We start from the raw sequence: 26,753 nt of genomic DNA, 5'->3' as shown, positions 1-26,753 counted from the left end.
ACACAATGCCTATTATTATTATTATTATCACTATTATGGAAGCATTTCAAATGTTGTCAACATCAAAATCTGTGGGAACACTGCCATGAAACAAAATGGGTGTGAAATTGGCACCAATGATGCAGGACACATAGGTCAATGCAGTTGGCTTTAGCAATTTTGATGCAAAACATGCTCATGCAGTGCAATTCGGTCTGTTGATTGTTACTTCATACAACATGTGAACTGCATGCTGGTGCCTGCAGCTGCAGCAGTCTCGGTGCGCGCGTGCAATGGAAAAATCGTATGGATCCAAAATTGCACGATTGATGACATCATTACAAAATGGGCTGAATGAACGATATCAAACAACCAATCAAACCACAAGGATCTATCTAGGTGTCATATAATAATGCTATATCTAACCTGATGGCGGGTCCTATTGCCAAGATCCTTTGCAATCTTCTCCCATCTCCTTGCTTCAACTTCCTCAGATGGGTACTTGAGAAGAAGGTCCTCTAAGCGCTTCTGTTCCATAAAAATCCCAACAAGAACACACACACAAAAAAAAGAGGCAGAAAAGTAGAAAGGTACACAGCTTGTGACCCGGAATTCTTGTAAATTAACCTGGGGCCATTTCATTAAGAGTTGCATTTGTTGTAACTTTGCCATTATGGCAACTATTATGGTAACCTTGATTATGATTGGCTCCCGAGCCCTGTTGCCATGATAGTTGCCATAATGGCAAAGTTATAACAGTTGCAACTTTATGAAATACGGCCCAGAAATTGTTGATTACTTGTAGGTCCAAATTTAAAGGAATGAGGCTAAATACTTTCTAAGTTATGATGACATTTAAAAACTTAACCTTGGTTAAGACTTCAATACTGACAACGCTGCTGCTGCCTTCGCCATCATGAATGCAGCGCCTATAGTCTTGCACTGCTATGCAGGCAAGACATACATTAATTTCATCATCAACCATCCATCATCATCAACCATTATGAAATGGGAATTTATTACATGCCATACATGGATTTAATCCTCATTCATATTTGTTGAGAAATGACACACTTCCACACTACAAAACTACCAACCTTATCTTGAGTTGTTCAACTGTTCTTGAAAATCATTCAAAATTCAAAAATTGGTAGGCTTTATGGAAAAAGTAATGGCTTTGATGTAAAAAAAAATCCTTTCATGCTTTTCGTATGATCCAGCCATCCTTTAAGCGTGAGAACAGCAGTTAAAGTTAGAAAATGGTAATGGATTACAGAATGGACTACTGGTATTTTTGCTCGGGTTGATAAGTGGTTTCTTTCAAACGCAATAGTCACATCCTGTTATCAATTGATCCACCAGGATCTCATCCATAAAGAGATTCATCTCATTGGTATAACTAAAATAAAACAAATTTCCATCTCTTCACAAATTTGTTTTTACCTTGTGAGCTTTCCCAACTTATTTCTGCAGGCTTCTTCAGACTAGCGCTGACTTGACGTAAATGTGGTAGTATGGGCAGCGTGTCAGTCCGTGAAATCTCATCCAGAAGAGATTCATTTGTTACACAGTGCCTGGTTTTCATGCTAGTAATCTGTCTATTGTTGCTGGCTACTGTCAATCATCACATGAACACCACTACTTTTTCCTTACCATTCCACACTAAGCCCACACATTTTTGTGTACCAGATGAACATTTTATAAACAGTTAATCCAATTAATCAACAAATTCACAACATACCTGTTCTCCGACTGTCCAAAGGCGATTGAAGGTGTCTGGTTTTGATTCATCCCATAGACGACCACGGATCACACTCTTCATCTAAAGACAAATTAATTAAGGTAAAAATTAATGAATGTAGTTGTGTCACAGTACACCATGTTGACAGTAGTGCCTCCATCCATGGTACATCAGAAACATATGGGCCTGTTTGTTCATGTTGAATTTATATTATACTGAATCAGTATAACATTATCCACTGAAATAAGTTAAAGAAATACTTCTGGCATGGAAATAATTATGTGAGAAAGACTGAGGAAATATTGGCACCTATAGCATATAGCAGAAAGAGTTGAAATCAAATTCAACTTTATATAGCAGTTAATACAAATGTTTCTAGGCGCTTCACACTATTACCCTGGCTTTAGCATGACTACCATGATTAGGTGCTCAAGCATTCAAGGAATTCCTTCCTACTGGGTACCCATTTAGTACACCTGGGTGGAGAGTGGCAAATGTAGATAAATGACTTGCCAAAGGAAGTGAATGCCATGGGATAGAGACTTATCCACTGAGCCACAATACTTCTATGTAACAGAAAGAATTGCAATCAAATTCAACTTAATGATCGACCAATTTATAAAGCCTGCATTTGTAATGAGCTAACGATAAGGATGTTGGCACAACTCATTCAACAATGAGCCCCCAGATCATATAAAATCATTCCTACTTCTGTGTATATCCTGCATACATCAGCTACTTTAAAATCAATTCTCCATAATTTTTTTTTGCTTCATCAAGAGAAGGAGAATGAAAGCTCTGTGACCTTTGACCTAGCATTCACAAATCTACCAAGATCAGGAGAGTCTAATCGTAAGTGGTTTGGTCTAAATTACAAATTGCACTAGAATTCCAAGTTGAATATGGTACATAACACATCACTGCATCTGTCAGATCATGCTCAAGTGATGTACATGTAATGTACAATGTATGAGTTTTAACAGCTGCAAAATTGAAAATATGAAGCATAACATTGGGAAAGTTTCCCATTTTACTAGTCTCATAATCTTAATCATGAACATAGAGGGCCCTTATTCTGCTCTTGTTATTCTTTAACAATGGAGAGCCAGTTGTCACACAATGATTTGACAGTTGAGGTTCCATTTATCAGCCCATTTAACACCCAAATCATTAAAGATTGTCTGAAAATTTGATTAATAAGACACCTGTCTTTACCAATAAAGAATAATTAAAGATCAGACAATGTAAACATGAAACTTAGGGCTTCCCACTACTTTAGCACGGAGTTATATTGTAGTCTAAGTAATACTGGATTTCAGAATACGGCCATTGTATTCCTAAATGCTAGATTTGGTATATAGTCAAGCATTTTTTACAAAAGCAGATGAGACTACCTGAATGATATTGTGTCCATGTTGACACTTTTGTAAGATTTAAAAAAAACCGACACAATATCACCTTAAAGACAAAAGTAAAGAATAAGATCATAACATTTTATTAAACAGAAACTGTTTTGAGGTTCACATCACATCATCAGCCTAAAATCATAGAACAGAGTAAGTGGTATTTAAACCTTTGGGATATAAAGGTTAATTTCAAGAAAGTAGGTAGAAGAATACAATGGTATGTGGAACAGGGTGAATTTAAACAAGAGTGCAAGTAAAAATTATGTCAGTGATAGGTCCGTTTGAGTGGGTTGATTAAACCGAAAGCCTTATTTGATAATTGTTCATCTGTTGCTTGAATTGGGGTTTTCTCCATTTGATAAAGAGCCCTTCTTTTATTTTGAGTTGAAAATCTGTTTTGGAAGTGTCGAGAATTTTGAAGCAGTAAGTATTGGAATCTGACAGGCATTGGGGTGATGATTGCAATGTTTCCAAACATTTTGGAGTTCTGAGTTTCCGTAAACTCTATGTGACCTCCCAACCCTGACACCTCGGACAGGCAAGATTAGATTCCCAAGGTTGTATTTCATACCTTCTCATCATCTTCTAAGGTCTGGTCTTCTTTTGGTCCTGAGGATGAACTTGGTCCTGCTCCAGAGTCCTCTGTTGAATCTAGAACAAACCAAAACACATTATTTCTTAACATCTCTACTCACTCTTATTCATGTTTATAAAGATTAAAGGGCAAGTCCACCCCAGGAAAAACTTGATTTGAATCAATAGAGAAAAATCAAACAAGAATAACGTTAAAAACTTCATCAAAATATGATGTCAAATAAGAAAGTAATGACATTTTCAAGTTTTGCCTATTCTTCACAAAACAGTTACAAATGCACAACTCGGTGATATGCAAATGAGAGTTGATGATGTCACTCACAATTTCATTTGTTTTTCATTGTTTGAATTATATTTCAATTTCCACAGATTTTACAAGGAACCTCTTGGTTGAGCCAGAAAATGTTCAACAATGGTAATTCCACATGTTCAAGAAGGAATAAAACTTTGTTTCTCATGACAATGACGAGAAAATTGAAATATTCCATACAACAGAATACAAAAGAAATAGTGAGTGGCCTGCATCATCGGTTGCCTTATTTGCATACCTACCATCAGGATGTGCATATAACTTTTTGTGAAATTAAGCGAAACTTATAAATATAACTCTTATTTTACATCCGAATTTGATGAGACTTTCAGTGTTATGCTTGTTTTATTTTTCCCCTTTATTTCAATCAACTTTTTGTTGGGGTGGACTTGACCTTCAACATATCCCTCAAATACTGTTTCTTCTGCTAATATCTGTATCAAAAGAAAAGTAAAATTTATTGGTCATTCAAGAAATGGATACAAAGCGATTCAAGACATTTTCTCATGGGCACTTACATGTATACAAATGATGCATGGGTTAGAGAGGGTCAGTAGGAACTGTGTGCACAAGGTAACTTTGGCATGGTTTAGACCATAATGCCAAAGTTACCGCGTGCACACAGTTCCACTGACCCACGAAAGAAACCCATGCATCATCTGTTTTATAGAATGGATAAAAATCATTGAATAAACCACAAAAAATAATGATTTACCGGATGCATGATAATTTCATGCGTCCCGTAAATTCAATTTACCGGACGCATGATTCATTTGATTCATTCTGCCTTGATCGAAAATCCAAAATTTTGACGTAAACAAGTGTAACAGTACATGCACGATGACATCACAATGACCTTTTTGGACGATAGCTTGTTTACAGTGGATATCGTTTTGATTATCGGGATATCGTTCATGCAGCCCAGTAAAAATTCTTGCATAGTTCTCAACCAATCAGATTGCAGGGATTTTCTCATCCATTCTATAATATTCAATAAAACACCTCAGAATGGTAAGCTTTAATAGTCCATGCAATTCATTGTCCTCTTTAACAATAGATTATATTTAATAGTTTTCTGAATTGCTCAACAGAGGCTGTCTTCACAGTAGCAGGGAGGTGATTCCATAGCTTTGCAGCAACCACAGGGAAGAATGTTTCACCTTCTCGTCTTTTAGGAAGGTGCTGAATGAGCCACTATGATGAAGATGAATTAGTACGAACTTGAGAGAGACAAATTAGGATGTTATCAATGTATTCCAGACTTTATTGATTTAAAGACTTGAAAACTAGCAGAAAAATTTTGAAGGCTATCTTCTGTCTCATGGGCAGACAATGGAGCTGCAGTTGGAGAGGTTCTGTGCGAGTACGAAGAAAAGCAGAGAAGACAATAACATATGTAATAAATGGCCTGCAGGGAGAACGGCTCAAAAGAGCTGGGCTTAATGTAAATAAACATTATTATCATTACCTTTTTGTTTCAAGCTAGCCCTTGTTTGTGTCTGTGACAGCCCTTGAATGAGCTCCTTACTATCCGCATGACCTAGATAGCGCCCCCATGGGATCTCTGGGAGTAGAACAATACGCTGAGGTGATGGCAAGTGCAAAGAATCCTGTGTATTAAGATAGATACATAAGAGCCAGATTAAGAAAATTATTTCTTTTAGTTGTACATCTATTGTCTATAATAGATGAAAACACCAGACACTTTATTTACACCAATTCAAATCATTTTCATCCACAAGGAAATTTATACTGGGATTTTACATGATATACATACTCAGAATATGACTAATCAATGGATGAAGCCCCCCTTCAAGAACACACTGTCTTTTTACACCTGCTGGTTCAGATATTTGTTCTTCATTGTACTTTCAATCTGGAGGGTTTGTATGTCTATTCCAGAGTATGCTCTGACATAGCTACATACATGGTTCATTACATAACCCATTGAAAGCCCCTCCCCCTCCATCATTATGGTCACCATATGTTACAGAGTTCTGAAGGATGATTAATCTATGATTCATTGGTAATGAAGTCAACATCCATCATGTAGTAGAACAATATGAACACAAACTGGATCAGATCCAATTACACTTTTTTCTTTTGGTATGCATTATTGCATATCGGCAATGTGCAATATTCTAATTTGGGTGCGTTAAGAAAGAGCAGAAGTAAAAGCCCCATTAAATAAAAACCTTTATTTGTAAATTTAAGCAATAAATATAATGTAGTGTAATCTTCTCAGATGTTTCCTATGCTGCAACTTCTGTAAAAAAGTGCCTGTAGTAAAACTTGAACAATCAATGCATTTGACTAGCATACCATCGATAGGCAACCAAATACTACATGTACTGTTAATACTATTTGACTATTGGCCAAATGTTGATGACTGATTTGCATGACTATAATCTTTGATAATTGACAACAAAGAGCAAGATACAAACAATATTTACATGTATGCTTAAAATTAAATGAAATCTAAACATTGCAACTCATTGAAGACACATTAATGATGGCCACGCAGGCGACCATGCATCATTCAGCTGTGTTGATGTGTATGTCATAAGCGTTGTACTGGTACACTCAACCGAGCCAGCTTGCTCATTACATGTACGTGTGACCACTTTTAGGTCATGTTTAAAACAGGTTAAACTTTTTTGTAATTTCTGATAATCCAGGAATATTGAATGTTCAACAACTTTGATTATTATTCCTAGCAAACATTGGCAAAGCAGTATATTTTGTCCCAATCCTATTTGAAAAAGTTACTTCTCTGCAATCCCCTCGTTTTGTGATATGAGAAGAGAAGCAAAGGAAAGATGCTTGCAGGATCCATACTAAAAAGACAGCCATGCTCTTGTTCTGTTAACACCTTGCTCTACAATTGATGAAAAGAACTATAAGAATATTGTAGCCTTACCTTTTTCTGCAATTTGTGAACAAATTTAAGGGGGTTTCGAAGTGCTTCTCGCTGAGCTGTGACCAGTTTGTCTAGATCCTTGACAGCCTGTTTCCTCTGTGCTTCTAGGGTAGTGATGGTACGCAGGAGCATCCTGTAACTACAAGTCAAAGAAAAGTGGAATGGCTCTGGCTGTCTCATCTGCATCACGCGATTCAACATAGCAGCAGTGCTGACTTTGAAAACTACTATAACTCACACAAGATGTTCAGTGATACTTGGTTACTCTTATTTCCACGTTTTATGATCTAGACCAATACACTTTACAGAGATAGGATGGTAATTCAACAAATACCCCCAATGTGGCCAAAGTCCATTGACCTCACATGACCTTTGACCTTGATAATGTGACCTGACACTTGCACAGGATATTCAGTGATACTTGATTACTCTTATGTCCAAGTTTCAAAAGTCAGATCAATAAACTTGCAAAGTTATGATGGTAATTCAACAGATACCCCCATTATTGCCAAAGTTCATTGACCTTTGACCTTGGTCATGTGACCCAAAATGCGCACAGGATATTCAGTGATACTTGATCACTCTTATGTCCAAGTTTTATGAACTAGACCAACATACTTTTAAAGATGCGATGGTAAATCAACAAATACCCCCAATTCGGCCGAAGTTCATTGACCCCAAATTACCTTTGACCTTGATCATGTGACCTGAAACTTGCACAGGATGTTCAGTGATACTTGATTACTATTGTGCCCAGGTTTCATGAATCAGATCCAAAAACTTTTAAAGTTTTGATTGAAATTCAACAGATACCCCCAAATCGGCCAAAGTTCATTGACCCTAAATGACTTGACCTTGGTCATGTGACGTGAAACTCATGCAGGATGTTTGGTGATACTTGATTAAGCTTATGTAATAATAATAATAATAATAATGGTGGCTACTTATATAGCGCACTGGTCCACCTTTCGGTGCTCATGGCGCTTTAAAAAGGCACTGCTATTATTATTACCCCGGCTAAGCTAGGCAACCGATTAAGGCGCACACAGCTTTTTGAGGAATTACTTCCTGCCGGTACCCATTTACATCACCTGGGTCGAGTGCAGCACACAGTGGATGAATTTCTTGCTGAAGAATATTACGCCATGGCTGGGATTTGAACCCACGACCCTCTGTTTCAAAGTCCGGAGACTAATCCACTGGGCCACAACGCTCCACAAGTTTAATGTCCAAGTTTAATGAACTAGGTCCATATATTTTCTAAGTTATGATGACATTTCAAAAACTTAACCTCAGGTTAAGATTTTGATGTTGATTCCCCCAACATGGTCTAAGTTCATTGACCCTAAATGACCTTTGACCTTGGTCATGTGACATGAAACTCAGGCAGGATGTTCAGTAATACTTGATTAACCTTATGGCAAAGTTTCATGAACTAGGTCCATATACTTTCTAAGTTATGATGTCATTTCAAAAACTTAACCTTAGGTTAAGATTTGATGTTGACGCCGCCGCCGTCGGAAAAGCGGAGCCTATAGTCTCACTCTGCTATGCAGGTGAGACAAAAACAAACACATGGTACATATGAAGACACAGTCAAGGTACAGACGTGAGCTGCTTACATTATTTCATTGGATTTTCATGCCATGTTTGGGTAACATGCGATTTCTTGGGAAGAGTACAGTACAGTTTTTATCCTTGTAAAGACATCTTATTTGCCATAACTTCTGAAGGTTTCCATAGCAAAGAAAAAGAGTGCAGTGGATTTCAAGGTACACCGTGTATACTTTTATGGGCATATGTTGATCCTGAAATGGACCAACCAACTTGACGTTTTGACAGATGAGTTCTTGTTGTCTTTCTTCTCTGAAGACGACAACTCACTTGTCGAAACATTGAATTTGGGTGGTTCTTTTCAGGACCAACATATGCCCATGAAAGAATTTGAGTTGTCACTCCTTCATTATGTCACCTGTGTCCAGACATGAAGTGCAAGTTAACTACTTGAACCTATTGGGTCTAATCTCTAGAACCTCTTGACTTAAGATGGCATAGAAGGACGGCATCACTTTAAGGGTATCCCCCCCCCTCAATAGGAAAGACAGTGAGATTAATAAAATAAGATAATATTGCATCATGAAAACCCAGAATTTGATTGCCCAGATACTTACTCTTTGTTTCCTTTAAGTGCCATGTGATCAGATTCATAGTAAAATGGTTCACCTTCATCCACTTCTTCTGCATACCACTCCTCTCCCTGAAAACCAACACTTTCTTCTTCCTGCACCCTCCATTCCCTAATCTTAGCAGCCACTTCATCAGAGATCTCTTTCACATTGTCGCTCTCCTTGGTCTGCTTTTCTGTAGCAAGCAACTGACTGGCAATAGGTGCATGATTCACTTCTTGTGAGTCATTTTCTTTCTCTGTTCTGATCTCCTGGGATGTGCATGCATCTGTGGTCAGTGGTGGAGGGACTGAACTTATCTCCATGGTAACAACATTCACCTGGTCAAGCTCTTGGGCCATATTGGGATCAAGAGTGCCATCTGCTTCAGGGGCCTTTCCTGATCGGAGTCCTTTCCGAGGAGAGCTTGCAGGGCTTTCTCTTGGAGATTTTGTATGATTGCGACTTTTCTTGTGTGATTTGGATGGGCTGGACTTTTCTTGATCATTGCACATATATTCCTCTTTTTGGGAAAGAATATCTTCTTCTTTCTTAGATCTGGAAGATTTCTTTGGCGAATGTGTTTTTTCCTTGGAATCATCAAATTCTTTAGATATATCCCTACACGCAGATGCAGATTTCTTTGTCTTATCTGGTTTATCCTTTATTTTATCTTTTTCTGGTACATCTGGCTGACCTTGTGCTTGGTGGCCTGGAGATGTTGAAGGTGCAATTTCTTCACTAGAGATTTTGTCCTGAGTGTTTTTACTCTCTGTAGATTCAGAATCATCACAAGACTTCTGTCCACTTGGCTGTCTAGCCCTTCTGGGACTCATTCGGAGAGGCGGACTAAGAGCACCCCGAGGTGAGGGCTTGCTTGAGGTCTTCACTGTAAGTTCCCCAAGATCTAAACTGATTTTGGGGAGTTCAACTTTGGCAGTCTCAACTTTCTTGCTTTTCTCTGGACTTCTTGGTGGACTTCGAAGTTTAGAGGTGTCTCTTTTTTCCTTGTCTTGTCCAATCTTGGATGAAGATCTACCATGGTCTTTGCTTTTTTGGTGTTTTGATGCTGGTTCCTCTGTATGAATGTCTTCAGTAGCCTTCTTCGGATGATCAGGTTTTGAGTCCTGCAAAACTTGTGGAAGTGAGAGAGTATTAGATTCTTCATCTCCATCAGTTCCTTGTCGTCCAGAGCGGGTTCTCCTCCGAGATGAGGTACCACTCGGCTCTTTTGATGAGGCTGTGCTATCTTCAACATTCTTTTGCTCCTTGGGGTCTTTATTCTTATCCTTCTTAGCTTTCACGTCTTTGTCCTCTTTCTCCTTTGAATCTCCATCCTTAGCACCTTTCTCTTTAAGGTTAACATCCTGCTTCTTTAATCGGGGGGATTTCCCTTTCTTTTCCGGTGCTTTTTCTTTTATATCACTGGCATCTTCCTCATCATTTTCCTGCACCTCCTGTTTGTCTTTTTCACCATCTCCTTCTGCCAGACGGCCTGATCGCCTCCTTCTCTTAGTTGATGTTTCTCCCGCAGGTTCTTCTGCAGGGGACAATCCTCTTTTGTCATGCCTTTGTCCACTTTCACCACTTTTTCCACCCCTTGCAGATGATTTGGGGGGATCTGGGGACTTTCCACTTCCACTGCGCCTTCCGGTTCTTGTGATCCGAGGCAGCTCCAGGACAACAAGATCTTCGGAAGGTTTCCTTGATCGTGTGGCTCTCTCTTCGGATCCTTGAAACAGCTCTATGTCTGGATGGACTGGTTGCCCAGATGGTTTCCTAGATCTTGTGTGCTTCTCTTGATGCTCTTGCAATTGTTCTGCATCAGGACTCATAGGTCGTCCTGATGAGGATCTTGTTGATCTTCTCATGATGACACTCTCTATTCCAAACCAAGCATGAAACCTGCAACAAAAAATATGTAAATAAGAAGTAACAGTGTAAGGAAAGTATGAAAGAAATCCATTGATTAAGTAGCTAATACACAGATCCTTGGGAAGATCAGTCAGCTGGATAATTAAGTGGCTGTCGACTGACCAAATGATTGCACAATTATTTTCCATGACAAAAGTCAAGATAGCAGTGTAACCACAGGCAAATTTTTCTTGCACTTCCCAAAAACCTTCAGGTATAGAATTTCATAGGGAAAAGTCAGAATTCAATTACATACTTATGTGGACTGATTATCTTTATGTAAATTGTATCATCTGCAGGCATGTTTCAAGACAATGTTTAAATGCAGTTGTTGTTTTTTGGCCAGTGCCAGGCATCCAAGAGAATTTTATAGCTTAACAAATAGGGTAGAATTCACTGAGCAAAATGTCGAAAATTTCATCAAAATCGGATAACAAAGTAATTGAATTTTAAAGTTGTGAAAACAGCCGTCATGAATATTCATTAGGTGGGCTGATGTCTAATCCCCACTTGTTCTTTTGTATTTTATTATATGAAATTAGGTTTATTCAAATTTTTTCATTGCATGAGATAGATATTGCTACTACTTATTTCATTTCGTGGAGCATTGTGGCCCAGTGGATTAGTCTTCGGACTTTGAAACAGAGGGTCGTGGGTTCGAATCCCAGCCATGGCGTAATTTCCTTCAGCAAGAAACTGATCCACGATGTGCTGCACTCGACCCAGGTGAGGTAAATGGGTACCGGTAGGAAGTAATTCCTTAAGAAGCTGTGTGTGCTATGAACGCCTAGCTTAGCCGGGTAATATAGCAGCGCATTGAGCACCTAACAAGGTGGATATGTGCGCAATATAAATATCCTATATTATTATATTATTATTTCATTATAAGGGAGACATATTATTCACACAAGTATGAAAAATTGGAAACAATATGATTTTATGTAATAACATAAGAAAGCGGACATGGTTTGCGTGGGCCAGTGCAATCCATCCCCAGGCTCCGTAAAGAGTAAGCCTACATTGATTTTTAATCTCCAGGAGCCTCCAGAGGCCGATTGCACAAAAGGGTCTTTACAAGAACCGCCTTTTGTGTCACCCATTTACTACGGTGCGCCATGTGAAACACATTACTTGCAAACATGTTTTATTCATCCATCGAAGGAACCCAGGACTCGCCCATGTAATACTACGCAGACATATACATGTACTCTCCAAAATGGGGTAGAATGGAGTCGCAATAGCACTCCAAATGAAAGGGGAAAAATTGAATTATGCATTTACCTCCATATGGAAGAAGGTCTAGCGGGATACAGAATCCTGACATCGAGGCACAAACTGGACCCTCAAAAATAGGAAAAGATAGACCTCTATCTCGTTTGTTCTCTGTATCGATCGGCCATTTTGTTTTCAATTTTGACAGAAAGAGAACGAACAAGACAGAGCTTTTTCTTTTTACGAGGGTCCAGTTTGTGCCTCGATGTCAAGATTCTGAGCCACGATAGAACATCATCCATACAAAATCAAGGTAAGTGCACAACTTATTTTATCCCCTTTTATTTGGAGTGTTATTTATGCAACCCCATTCTACCCCATTTTGAAGATTATATGTCTGCCTAGTATTACACTGACAAGTCCTGGGCTCTTGCCTGCTTCTTGGGCCAGAGCTCCCTGCTGCTGGGTTACCGTAATTAAGTAAACAAAGGCTTTACTGCCTTATAAAGTGATGTTAGTTCAATATATTAATATGGCAAGTTCCCCTAAGTCTGTGCAGTCCCCCTTGTCTGCGCATACGCATATCTGCACGATTCTAGTAAAAGAAGATATGCAACAAACACAAACTTTACACATCTAATGCATAGACAGATATTTATTACAAAATTTGACTCACAATAGTGGAAAAATAGTGAAATTTTGAAATAATGAATTTTGTCCAAATTTTTCTTTTTCCCCCTGTTCTGTTTTTTTCTTTCTTCATTTTTTCTTTTGTTTTATTACACTTATTTATTATATTATTTTTGTTTTCTTTTTTAATAAACTATTCAAAAAATTATTATTGTTTTTTTCCCTCTTTTTATGCATTGCTCTATTTTTGCAGCATATTTTTGTGTGATTTTCTCCCGTTATATGCTGGAAAAGAGAAAATAAACTAGATTTGGGGCCTGCATAATCTAGGTTTTAGGATTCAAAATGGAAGAAAGGAAAAATCATTGTTATGTACATCTATCCGAGTGTGTGTCTATACAGAGATTTAAAAAAAAAAGTCCACACAACCTGGGAACAATACAATTCTTCTATTCTCTTTCAATCATGTCATATTTTTTTTTAAAAAAACAAGTACACACCTAGTTACCAATAATGCATAGCATTTCCATTTATTTGAGAGCAAGATAAAAGAGCATTGTAGATTAAATGCTTTGCTCACGGGCATAGGTGCCGCGGCCGCGGATCGAAACCCGTACTTTCCATGTATAGCCAGGAGCCTTTGACCACGGCACCTCTACAATGATAGAACAATTGTTCTATTTACAATGATAGAACAATATTACCACAAATCAATTAGCAAAGCAAAATAACACACAAGATGTACAAAGTGAAAGTAACTTAGTGGTAGTGGCTGCAGAATTAATATTTCAGAAGTTTGTTTTATTCGTTTGTAATTAATGTTTTTCTTTATATTTTTCGGGCCACCAAACTTAAATATCGGGCCACCAAAAAAAGTTATTTGAAGGTTTTGGTGGCCCCGAACGGGCCACCACCAAAAAAGTTAATGTGGAGCCTTGGAGAAGGCGAAATCCTAAAGTAAAATTAGCTTTATGGAATTATAAAGGTCAAGGATTTCGCCCGTATCGTGATCTCAAAATTCCATGGCGATCAACGTGTGCACGCTCGGCTGAAAAAGTGTTATAAAAAAAGAGTGACCTTAATTTGTGCACAATCGTTTTACAAAGCTTTTAGTAAAGAAATCAAGCAGACATTAAAAGGTAAGATAATTATATCAGATGGAGGTTAAATTGCAATAAATTCTGTTGGTTCCATATTTTACTTACTTATTTGGACACCTCTGCTTGTCGAGAAGATCAAGTTTTCTCGGAGTCGGAGCGGATGCAAAACTCCAAAACTAAGGTGACAAAATTTGCTGCCGGCTGTTTTGCCAATATTTTCATAAATAGAGACCTTTATACCTTCACAAAAATCAATAGACTGAGTAATTTGAAATCGCTCTTTCTGTTGGTGTTATCAGTTTGTCAAGATATTAATTAGAAATTTCGACCGTGCGCAAAATTAGGTAAAAACTAATGCGCGAATTAAGGTCACACCAACACATACTCCGACCCACTGACATATATTTGAGCGAGTGGGACTGAACTGAACATTGGCGGCCGCTCAGTGATTGGCATGTAGGCTAGGCCCTATGTAGAATCTAATTACACATTTTTGTTCTATTTTTGTAGATATTAAGGTCATAACTCATATCATAGGCAGGTTGGTTCATCTCTTACCGTGAGTTCTCTTACATTGAAGTTTCTCTAATATATCGAAATCTGTGTTATCCAATCAGCAGAATTCCGGAACCCTGTGTGACCTCTTGAATATGTCAGAGAATCTCCAAAATCAAAAAAAAAGCGGGGAGATAGGAGCACTGCTGGCTCGGCCCCTGGAAAGTCAAGAACTTTTTTGTTGTTTGTTTTTTCTTTCTTTTTTTTGCTTGTTAAATTTTTTCTTGGACGAAAAACTGCTAATTTCAGATGGGGGGCCGAGGGCATCGATCCGGCATCGATCATTAAACAACGTTCAGGCGGTTGATCACACTTCACTAACAAACTCCATGATGAGGAGATGTGTGTCAAGATGAAATTGAAAAGGGCATCATGGAGTCCTCAAGAATATGGTGGACACAGAAAAGAAACTTACTTGAAAAAAAAAGTTAAGAGAGTTTCTGGGAAATTGCAGGATATAGAAAGTGCTTGGAACGTAGATAGAAAACGAATTATTGGCAAAATCTTGGGTAAATCTAAGAAAAATTAAAGGGATATGTGATTTTAGATATGATATCCGCTAAATTGTAGCAACATCGGAAAAAAGGATTGTACAGAAAGGTAAGTGCTGTCTGATGGCTGTACAATATTATTTTTTCATTTACTTGCTGAGTATGCTGTACACAGTCATGCCATTTGTTTTGGTGATGAGATTCTACCCGTTTTAATGATGGCTCTGAAAAATCCTTTAAAGGGGTGGTCCAGGCTGAAAGTATGAATGGAGTATAATTCACTGATTTAGTGCATTAGACAATTATTGCTGCAACTTATTTCATTATAAGGGAGACATATTATTCACACAAGTATGAAATAATGAAAAAAAATATGATTTTATGTAATAACATAAGAAAACGGAAAGTGGAGATGTGACATCATCAGCTCGCCTAATGAATATGTTTTCACGAAATATTGCTAAACTTTAAACTTCAATAACTTCATTATTTGTTATCCGATTTTGATGAAATTTTCAGCGTTTTTGTCAGTGAATTCAACTCTGTGTATCAAGATATAAAAAAATTCAGCCTGGACCACCCCTTTTGCTAGTGCATTTGGTTCAATAAGAATATCTGTCCAAAATCAAAGCATTATTTTGTACCAAGTCTGGCTTAACAAAGGAATAGTTTGTATTAGTGATTTGCTCAACCCTCCCCATCCTGGCCATAAACTCTTTGAAGAACTTGTATTAGATTATGATATCAGTAAACAGGATAGGAGGAAATGCAATTTTCTATTGAAAAATATACCATCTGGTTGGTCGGTCACATCCGACCTGACCACAGATTTTTGACAAAATAAGAAACCAACTATTGAATTTACATATAGAGTTATATTTGTCTTTCAGAAAAGCAAATGACTTATTGGAAATAAGACCTTGATGATACTGGTCAGGTCGGTTGGGAAAAAATTCATCTAAATAATTTCAAATGTACTATTAGTATGCGCATCCGTTCTTTTTATTTTAAGTTATTTCACAGAGCAATAGGTTTATTTTTTTTATAAAATTAAAAGAAAAGACTCCCCTAACTGTTTTCTTTGTAAAGCTGCCCCTGAAACGTATGTCCATCTGTTTATAGATTGGCCTGTTGTTAATAGCTTCAACCCATTTGGGTTGAAGCTATTAAGGCTATTGCTAAGAAAATTGATAAACTACAAACTCTCTCTATAATTGAAAAATGTTTTGTTTTGAGTCTGACAAATTCCAAACTTTTTTTGTTTCTCTTACTTAAATATCATATTCATATATGCAAATTTCAAAAGAAGTCACTAAGTTTTGAAGGTTATAAAGCCTTTATTCCTGTTAATAAAAAGCTTGAATATGGTATTGCCAAAAAAATAGACTCAATCGGTCTTGCCTGGCCTTTGTTGGTGTGACTAGCACGCATAAATCCATGCAATGAGCGTCGCGTTAGAAAAGTGTTTATTACATATATGGGTATGAGGGCAAAAGGCGTTTATTTTTTACAAATCAAAGCAACTTTTATGTTAATGAAACCTATTGGAAAAGTTAGAAGAGGCATTGCTTTGCATGTCGCAAGCAATTACATTAGGACACCTTAAAACACAGTCCCGCAAGTGCCTATCGAAGGTACCCACCCTTATCCGAAGCTTGACTATTAGAATATCTCGCCTTGTGCATGGTCAGGGGCGGAAATCTCTCCCAAAAGGTAGGGGGGGACAAGGGTCTGGAAAATTTGACAAGCAAAAAATAAGGCTATAATCTAAAATTTAAGGTCATTTCGACGAAAATATATTTGACAAGCAAAAAAAAACAAAAGATCATCTCGTCCCAAAACGCACGTTTTATTCCCATTTTGCGTGATATTTCTTGGCATCACCAAAGACCCATAATAGTAGGGGGGACATTTGATATTGTGTCCCCCTACTATGTGGAGCCGTGATATGTGCAAACGCCGGGATATGTGCAAACAACGGTATATGTGCAAAATTTCGCCGGGATTTGTGCAAACAACGGAATTTGTGCAAACGCCACGCCGGGAAATGTGCAAATCTGTCAAAATTTATCAACGGCATCTGTACAAACGTGACGACGGGATATGTGCAAATGAACAATTTTCACGGGAAAAGTGCAAACCTCCGGGATATGTGCAAATCACTGCATTTATCCATATAAAGGCTATTTCTAATGAAATGTTTCATAAAATTACTGTTAAAAATGAGAAACATGCCTGCATAAGGGAGAAGCTATACAGTGACATCGGCAATGAAAAGCTATTCAGAGAGGCGGGGGGGGGGGGAACTGTTGCACCCACAAATGTAATAACGCCCATAAATTAATGTAATAACACTTTACCCACAAATGTAATAATTTTTGATCGCCCACAAATGTTATAAATTTGAAGGGCTTTTTGGCAAATCCGTTCTTAACTAAAATCCTATAGTAATGCGTTCATATAGCACACAAGTGCAAAGTCTCTTTTCCTGACCCGGTTATTTAACAAATTATAATATAAATCCAAAGTCTTTATTCCAGACCCGGTTGTTTAAAAAATAATAATATAAACCCAAAGTCTCTTTTTCCAGACCCGGTTGTTTAAAAAATAATGATATAAATCCAAAGTCTTTTTTCCATACCTTGTTGTTTAAAGAATTATGATATAATTCCAAAGTCTTTTTTCCAGACCCGGTTATTTAAAAAATTATAATTTAAGTCCAAACTAAGATACAATAATGATATTCCAGTGGAATAAAAATGAGAATCGAGCTTAGTCTTTTCTTCAGCCGCTAATAGTAAATTGAGAATCAAGCATAGTCTTTGCTCCAGACCCGGTAACTAAAAGCTGAAACCCTATAGTAATGCATCTATATTGCACAAAAATGCGAAATCTTTTTTCCATACCCGCTTAATTCAAATATCATAATATAAGTCCAAAGTCTTTTTTCCAGACCCGGTTATTTCAAAAATTATAATAATTCTAAAAAAAACAAAGACCCATGATCCTATTTATGCTAAATAACGTTGTTGTTGTTAGCTTGGGTTTTGAGGCGCGTGTCATTCAGATATGAAAATATAGCGTAGTCTTTTTGTCAGACCCAGTTATAGAAATCATTAAAAACACAACAATAACAACAAAAGAACGACCCTGCAAACCATAAAAAATAATTTCTTGTATATTCCTTCCTTTTTTCTATGAAAAAAACACAAATAACAGAACTTTTAATACATATGAAAAAACTGAGAAATAAGATATCAGTAACCAATAGGGGGATTACTTCCCGAAAACGATAAGGTTGTTGATCAACGATCTATGATATAGTATATAAAAGAAAAACATTCGATTAAGAGGGGATAACCATTCCATTCCATGTTTTCATTTGGCAATAAGTCATGATTGACTATTTTTGCCACCCACTGTATGAGAAGTAGGGTAACAATTTTAATTAGTGTTATTTTTATTACTTCTTTTTTATCATTATTTCTTATATATTCATTCCTTTTTATTCTATGAAAAAATAAAACAAAACCTTAAAATATAAAACAAAAAGCTGAGGAATAAGATATCAGCACACAATATGAGGATTACTTCCCAAAAACGATAAGGTTGTTGATCGACGATCTATGAGATATTATATAAAAGAAAATGATTCTAACAATAGGGGATAACGTTTTAACAAGTTCTTCGGTACTTTAAATTTTCAATGGGCAAGCACCATTTGTAATATATTCAGCATTTTTTTTATTAGTTACAATTCCAATAATCTCAGAGGCCTAAGATATATTTTCTGGGGTTATATTGACCCGTAAAGTAAAGAGAGAGACAGAGAGAGAGGATTTATGTGATCAAGAAGTGATAAGATAGGGAAAAAATGATTTTAAATGACTGAAAGAGAGACAGGCAAAGAAAGAGGAGCCCCCTCCCACACCCGTACCAGAGTTACGGGGTTAGGTTGAGGTTTGATCTTTCCAAGGGTCTGGAAAAGTTGACGAGCAAAAGATAAGGCTATTATCTAAAATTTAAGGTCATTTCGACGAAAATATATTTGACAAGCAAAAAAAAACAAAAGATCATCTCGTCCCAAAACGCACGTTTTATTCCCATTTTGCTTGATATTTCTTGGCATCACCAAAGACCCATAATAGTAGGGGGGACATTTGATATTGTGTCCCTGTGGAGCCGTGATATGTGCAAACGCCGGGATATGTGCAAACAACGGTATATGTGCAAAATTTCGCCGGGATTTGTGCAAACAACGGAATTTGTGCAAACGCCACGCCGGGAAATGTGCAAATCTGTCAAAATTTATCAACGGCATCTGTACAAACGTGACGACGGGATATGTGCAAATGAACAATTTTCACGGGAAAAGTGCAAACCTCCGGGATATGTACAAATCACTGCATTTATCCATATAAAGGCTATTTCTAATGAAATGTTTCATAAAATTACTGTTAAAAATGAGAAACATGCCTGCATAAGGGAGAAGCTAAACAGTGACATCGTCAATGAAAAGCTATTCAGAGAGGCGGGGGGGGGGGGGAACTGTTGCACCCACAAATGTAATAACGCCCATAAATTAATGTAATAACACTTTACCCACAAATGTATTAATTTTTGATCGCCCACAAATGTTATAAATTTGAAGGGCTTTTTGGCAAATCCGTTCTTAACTAAAATCCTATAGTAATGCGTTCATATAGCACACAAGTGCAAAGTCTCTTTTCCTGACCCGGTTATTTAACAAATTATAATATAAATCCAAAGTCTTTATTCCAGACCCGGTTGTTTAAAAAATAATAATATAAACCCAAAGTCTCTTTTTCCAGACCCGGTTGTTTAAAAAATAATGATATAAATCCAAAGTCTTTTTTCCATACCTTGTTGTTTAAAGAATTATGATATAATTCCAAAGTCTTTTTTCCAGACCCGGTTATTTAAAAAATTATAATTTAAGTCCAAACTAAGATACAATAATGATATTCCAGTGGAATAAAAATGAGAATCGAGCTTAGTCTTTTCTTCAGCCGCTAATAGTAAATTGAGAATCAAGCATAGTCTTTGCTCCAGACCCGGTAACTAAAAGCTGAAACCCTATAGTAATGCATCTATATTGCACAAAAATGCGAAATCTTTTTTCCATACCCGCTTAATTCAAATATCATAATATAAGTCCAAAGTCTTTTTTCCAGACCCGGTTATTTCAAAAATTATAATAATTCTAAAAAAAACAAAGACCCATGATCCTATTTATGCTAAATAACGTTGTTGTTGTTAGCTTGGGTTTTGAGGCGCGTGTCATTCAGATATGAAAATATAGCGTAGTCTTTTTGTCAGACCCAGTTATAGAAATCATTAAAAACACAACAATAACAACAAAAGAACGACCCTGCAAACCATAAAAAATAATTTCTTGTATATTCCTTCCTTTTTTCTATGAAAAAAACACAAATAACAGAACTTTTAATACATATGAAAAAAACTGAGAAATAAGATATCAGTAACCAATAGGGGGATTACTTCCCGAAAACGATAAGGTTGTTGATCAACGATCTATGATATAGTATATAAAAGAAAACATTCGATTAAGAGGGGGGTAACCATTCCATTCCATGTTTTCATTTGGCAATAAGTCATGATTGACTATTTTTGCCACCCACTGTATGAGAAGTAGGGTAACAATTTTAATTAGTGTTATTTTTATTACTTCTTTTTTATCATTATTTCTTATATATTCATTCCTTTTTATTCTATGAAAAAATAAAACAAAACCTTAAAATATAAAACAAAAAGCTGAGGAATAAGATATCAGCACACAATATGAGGATTACTTCCCAAAAACGATAAGGTTGTTGATCGACGATCTATGAGATATTATATAAAAGAAAATGATTCTAACAATAGGGGATAACGTTTTAACAAGTTCTTCGGTACTTTAAATTTTCAATGGGCAAGCACCATTTGTAATATATTCAGCATTTTTTTTATTAGTTACAATTCCAATAATCTCAGAGGCCTAAGATATATTTTCTGGGGTTATATTGACCCGTAAAGTAAAGAGAGAGACAGAGAGAGAGGATTTATGTGATCAAGAAGTGATAAGATAGGGAAAAAATGATTTTAAATGACTGAAAGAGAGACAGGCAAAGAAAGAGGAGCCCCCTCCCACACCCGTACCAGAGTTACGGGGTTAGGTTGAGGTTTGATCTTTCCAAGGGTCTGGAAAAGTTGACGAGCAAAAGATAAGGCTATTATCTAAAATTTAAGGTCATTTCGACGAAAATATATTTGACAAGCAAAAAAAACCAAAAGATCATCTCGTCCCAAAACGCATGTTTTATTCCCATTTTGCTTGATATTTCTTGGCATCACCAAAGACCCATAATAGTAGGGGGGACATTTGATATTGTGTCCCTGTGGAGCCGTGATATGTGCAAACGCCGGGATATGTGCAAACAACGGTATATGTGCAAAATTTCGCCGGGATTTGTGCAAACAACGGAATTTGTGCAAACGCCACGCCGGGAAATGTGCAAATCTGTCAAAATTTATCAACGGCATCTGTACAAACGTGACGACGGGATATGTGCAAATGAACAATTTTCACGGGAAAAGTGCAAACCTCCGGGATATGTACAAATCACTGCATTTATCCATATAAAGGCTATTTCTAATGAAATGTTTCATAAAATTACTGTTAAAAATGAGAAACATGCCTGCATAAGGGAGAAGCTAAACAGTGACATCGTCAATGAAAAGCTATTCAGAGAGGCGGGGGGGGGGGGGATCAAGAAGTGATAAGATAGGGAAAAAATGATTTTAAATGACTGAAAGAGAGACAGGCAAAGAAAGAGGAGCCCCCTCCCACACCCGTACCAGAGTTACGGGGTTAGGTTGAGGTTTGATCTTTCCAGGGGACAAACGTCTTTAAATATGGTGTAGTCTTTGCTCTAGACCATGTTATTTCAAAATAGGAAATTATTAGAAAGGATATCAGACAAACAATATTAACAAAGACGCCACAATATCATTAATGTAGAATAACGTTGTTATTTTGGGTTTTTAAGGCGCGTACCATTCAGATCTGAATATTTACGCCTTTTGTTAATTTGTCGTTTTTGTGGTATGCGTTATCACAGGTTTTTTATAGTTTGGCAGAGGCTGGTGTCTAAATTTTCCTGATTACTCTTTTGCTTAATTTGTATTTTTAAGAGAACTGGGTGTGGGGTAGAGACAACTCTCTAAACCCAAGCATTTTAACTGGGTTTAATTTAAAAAATTGGTCTTAGCTTTGTTTTTTTTTCAATATTTTTTATCTTATAAATAACTGGGTCTAGACGAAGTCTAAGCATAATATCCATGTTATTCAACAGGAATAAGAATATGACAAAGTCTAATGTTTTTAAGAATGTTTAAATTAATTTCTTAATGACTGGGTCTGTAAAAGAGACAACGCTCTAAACATGTGCTTTTCTACTTGGTCTTAATTTGGAAGATTGTTTGTTCTTAGATTCGCTGTTGGGCGTTGGGTTTTATTGGGCATTTTTATTCATGAAATAATTGTGTCTGGAGAAAAGTCTACAATCGATCTCCATGTTATTCCACAGTAGTTAGATTATTGGGTATTCGTTTTAGAATATGGGTAAAAACTATTAAAAAAATAATAATAACAAAGTCTGGAGAAAGGACGTTTGCTATATCCATGCATAATTACAATGTTTTGTAGGGGTCTTAGTATTATTATATAAAAAAAACTGGGTGTGGGGTAAAGACATATTTTTTTAGTGGGTGTAACTTTTGAAATTGGTTTTAGATTTGATTTTCTTTTTAATTAATTTTTTATATGACCTGGTCTGGAGGAAAGAGAACGTTTTAAAACTTGTGTTATTCCAAAAGAATGTGATAGGGTCTTATGTTAGAAGATTCTTTTTTATAATTTCTTGAAACTACTGGGTCTGGAAACGAGACTTTGGACTTTGTGCTATATGAAGGCATTACTAGAGGGTTTCAGTTTCTAGTTTTAAATAACCGGGTCTGGAGAAAAGACTATGCTTGATTCTCAATTTACTCATGGCGAATATATTCACAATACATTATGTATAATTCAAAACAACAACAAAGACATTGATTCCACCAGTTTTAATTAACTGGGTCTGGAGAGAAGACTAAGCTTGGTTCTTATGTTTATTCCACTGGAACATCATTATCGTATCTTAGTTTGGACTTATATCATGAAAATACTTACCTGATTTTCTTATTTACGAGATAACTCATACATCTACTTGATTTGCTAGTTCAGCTAGCCCTCTGGACTGCCATACCCGAAAAGAACTCCCAAGGATTTAAAAAGCGCGAGCGCGCCCTCTCCCGTTCAGGCTTACTACCCATGATCACCGCGCAATTAGCGTCCATCTTCCTCAACTTTCGCAAGCCCATACGTTGAAACATGTTGCTACGCAAGGCGGAGGGTCGGTGGGAGGGTATCAAGTAGATGTATGAGTTATCTCGTAAATAAGAAAATCAGGTAAGTATTTTCATGATTTACTTCAATAACTCCATACATCTACTTGATTTGCTAGACCAACACGGACTCAAACCGTAGGGAGGCATGTTTTCAATTGTAAGCCTAAGAAAATTTAAAAAACAAAAACAACGAAATTTAGGGAGAGGGGGAAAAAGCCGCAGCTGCTTTAAGCGCCGAAGCAGCAAATCTCGCCTCGCTGGACGGGATGTCCTTCAAGTAGAATGAAGTGAAGGAGTTAGTTGAGCGCCAAAAGGCGGCCCTCAAAATGTCCTCAAGAGGAATGCCCTGTATACTCAGGAATACTCAGTATCATGGGCCCTCGGCCTAGTGTCAGGAGAACAACATCACCTGCTGACTAGAGCGTAAGATTCGGAATTTGTTGAAAATTTCAACAAGAATCGTGATCGGAAAACTGAAGCTTTTAAGGCTCAGTAAGTGATCAATCGACCAATCTGAGAAGGCGAGATATCTCAGAACCACTACAGAAATTTAAGCGTGCCGCTTGCTAGTAACTAGCATGCGACTAGCAGGGCGCTCGCTTAATAAGCGAGTGCATGCTAGCGAACAGTCCCTGCTCGCTAAAAGATCGCTTAACTATTACTCTGCACGCATATCACACGCTTATTAAGCTAGCCGCATGCTAGTTACTAGCATGCCGCAAGCTTGCGCAAGCTAGTCGCACGCTTCCCGCAAGCTTGGAAATTTCTGTAGGGGAAGCCTCCGCGTGGGAGAAAGCGCCCAGAATTCGATATCTGTCTCAAATGCGTGAGGGCAGAAAATCTGCAGAATTCTGATAGAGAGCTGTGGTAAAAAGTTACTAGCGGTCCGAAGGGGACCAGGAACGACGGAGAGTAGAATAGAGCAGTCTGGTCAAAACAGCTCAACCGGGCGTGTCAGGGAAACAGCGCGGTACACATCACGACAAAAGTGTGTTAGACCGAGTGATCGAGAGAGAACTCAGGATCCCCTTTCTCCCATACTGATTGAAGCACCCATCTGAGGGTGCAGTGCCCGCGGTGGAAGAGGTGGCTTGGCTCAAGCCACCATCGCCGAGAGAGCCCGTGAGGCTAGGCTGCGATGGCTGTCCGCTGGGCGGGGGAATCCCTAGCAGCAGCAAGCGTACGCCAGAGGGAGCTGGCGGAAAAAATCTGTCACGATATTACGTGTAAACGACCATCAAGAGATGCTCTAAACGAACAGACATCGCCAGATATGATACCTCAACCGTTACATTCCCAACGGAATCGAATGAGGTAGCAACGGCCCTGTCCTATCAAGTTAGGGACGGAAACTGGCTAAGAGTGTCGAAGTCCTCGCTTGAAGAAACAAGCGAAGGAGACTTGAGGAAGTAATCACAAAATTTCCATCAGTCTGCGGTGATAACCAGTTGTTTATGAAAACAGTCACAAGGCCTGTTTCTCAGGTGATCGTAAGAGCAAGCACCGCCGGCGCCGGTTGCGGCAGCGTGGAACAGTCCGATATCGGTAAGATAAGGAGCTCCAAAAAGCTGCGGGGGGCGGCAAAAATGACGCCCTAAGCAGCGGGGGATGAGAATCTAAATTTCTAAAAGAAGAACTCCAGTGAAGTAAATCACTTACATGGAGAGACTCATCCACAGTCGGCCCGAGAGAAGGCGGGTCGTAGTGATCGTGGTTAGGAAGGCATAAGCATACATCCATCCGCGGTTACATCATCCTCGGTCGTGCGGTGACCCTGGCCACATGCATTGCATGGAAGGAGGATGAAAGCAGCATGCGGGGCGACTCGAGTGTGCCGTGAAAAAATTTCTAAGAAAGAAGCCGATTCGACAAACGGGCACGGTAAAGACATCCACCGTAGACCGCTCCGCACAAGGAGGGAACGGCGGAGACGCCGGCAAGATTGACCCACATAGAGGGCAGTCTATAAGATAGACAGAGCTCGACCGATGGTCTGGCGGTGTACAGTTTGGTGTGAACTCGCCGACCCGGTACGGTGGGTGTGCCCAGAAAGTAGGCATAGAATGCCGACAGAGAATCCTGGGGCTTTAAACAAGTTTGAACGCACGTACATAGCCAACAATCTCATGAGATGTACGGCGGTTACTTTCCTCCGAGATGATGTTTACCCAACCGGGAAAGACTCGGGGAACAGCTGTGAATGTCAACAGGAGGGATATCTAGCATATGAAAAGCTGATTCCTTCCACGTATTCGGTGCGAGTGCTGCCGGCGGTGTCCGGGGGGACGACCGGTGATGGCAGCTCGGGCAGGGTTCGTACGAGCCGCCCGAATACGAGACAAATAGGTTAACATAACCATAATGCACCGGGTGGTGAAGGCATAGCGATTATTAAGCACAGGAGAACTTTTAATCGCCGTGACATTCAGATCCGATATACATACTCATAAGCTCGGAGAGCTATGAGATAGTGAGACATACCGCTGAGCGGTGATGGTGCTCATATCAGAGTCGCCCTCTCTTCAGCGGCGATCGCTGGAGAACGGGTGTCTGTACTAGCCCTGACTCTGGCGTTGCAAGGGTAGGAGCTAAGTAAGACAGGGCACCCTTACTTTCGAATAGAAAGTGAGGTTCAGGCCAGAAAAGCGACGGTCCCGTCGCCTGGGCGGACGGTCCGCGGACGTGATAGGTTGCCCTCTCAAAGCAGCCAAACATTCTCACGAGAGAAGTGCGGCATGCGGTATGTAAGAGATTCATACCTCCAATCTACGGGCCCGCTTAGGGGGAAGAATGGAGAGAGTTACCGCTGAAGGAGTCGTCGCCGTATGTGAGCTTGACGTAGAGGGCGAATTCGGGAGTACCTGCATAATAATCGCCCCCCCCCCTGCTTCTGCCTTCTCGCTAGCCTCGAGAGGCTTGAAAATTTCGAGACGGAGGCGCCGGAGCCTGGCGCTTCCGGGCAGCAGCAGAGAGGGGGTGGGTTTACACCCTCGGAGCTGGCGGCTTCCTCGTCGTAGGAGCCGCCTCGTCTAGAGCGACCCCGTCACTCTCCGAGACCCCCAATTCGGCCGATTGAGCTCGGAGCGCCTGAAGAGGCGGGGCGAGAAAATATGGACTCCCTTGCTTCATCAATACCCCCGCTCGGAGGGTAGATGTGAGGTAGATACTTGTCAAGCAGCGCCTGAGCGCTTACTGAAAAGTCGACCGCGGGATAGGGGTTGTCCTCGCACTGTCCGCCTTCGAGAGACTCCTCGTAAAGGAGTCTCGCTC

At 38.7% G+C, this 26,753-nt stretch overlaps 1 protein-coding gene across 2 annotated transcripts in view; it reads right to left on the bottom strand.

The window, feature by feature from the left end:
- Positions 1-14,635, bottom strand: part of LOC121429310 (ZZ-type zinc finger-containing protein 3-like) — a 37,563-nt gene extending 22,928 nt beyond the window's left edge. For both annotated transcript variants that reach the window (XM_041626315.1, XM_041626316.1), the window contains exons 1-7: positions 14,530-14,635; positions 9,122-11,020; positions 6,951-7,089; positions 5,499-5,640; positions 3,698-3,777; positions 1,721-1,801; positions 406-507 (exon numbers count right to left, since the gene is read on the bottom strand). In XM_041626315.1, coding sequence (XP_041482249.1) covers positions 406-507; positions 1,721-1,801; positions 3,698-3,777; positions 5,499-5,640; positions 6,951-7,089; positions 9,122-10,986 — 2,409 coding nt within the window. In that variant the 5' untranslated portion in view covers positions 10,987-11,020; positions 14,530-14,635. The remainder of the gene's footprint in view (positions 1-405; positions 508-1,720; positions 1,802-3,697; positions 3,778-5,498; positions 5,641-6,950; positions 7,090-9,121; positions 11,021-14,529) is intronic.
- Positions 14,636-26,753: the final 12,118 nt, after the last annotated feature.

Source organism: Lytechinus variegatus, chromosome 15 (assembly GCF_018143015.1).
Source record: "Lytechinus variegatus isolate NC3 chromosome 15, Lvar_3.0, whole genome shotgun sequence".
NCBI classification, from domain to species: domain Eukaryota; kingdom Metazoa; phylum Echinodermata; class Echinoidea; order Temnopleuroida; family Toxopneustidae; genus Lytechinus; species Lytechinus variegatus.
This window is presented reverse-complemented; position numbering and strand designations above follow the sequence as displayed.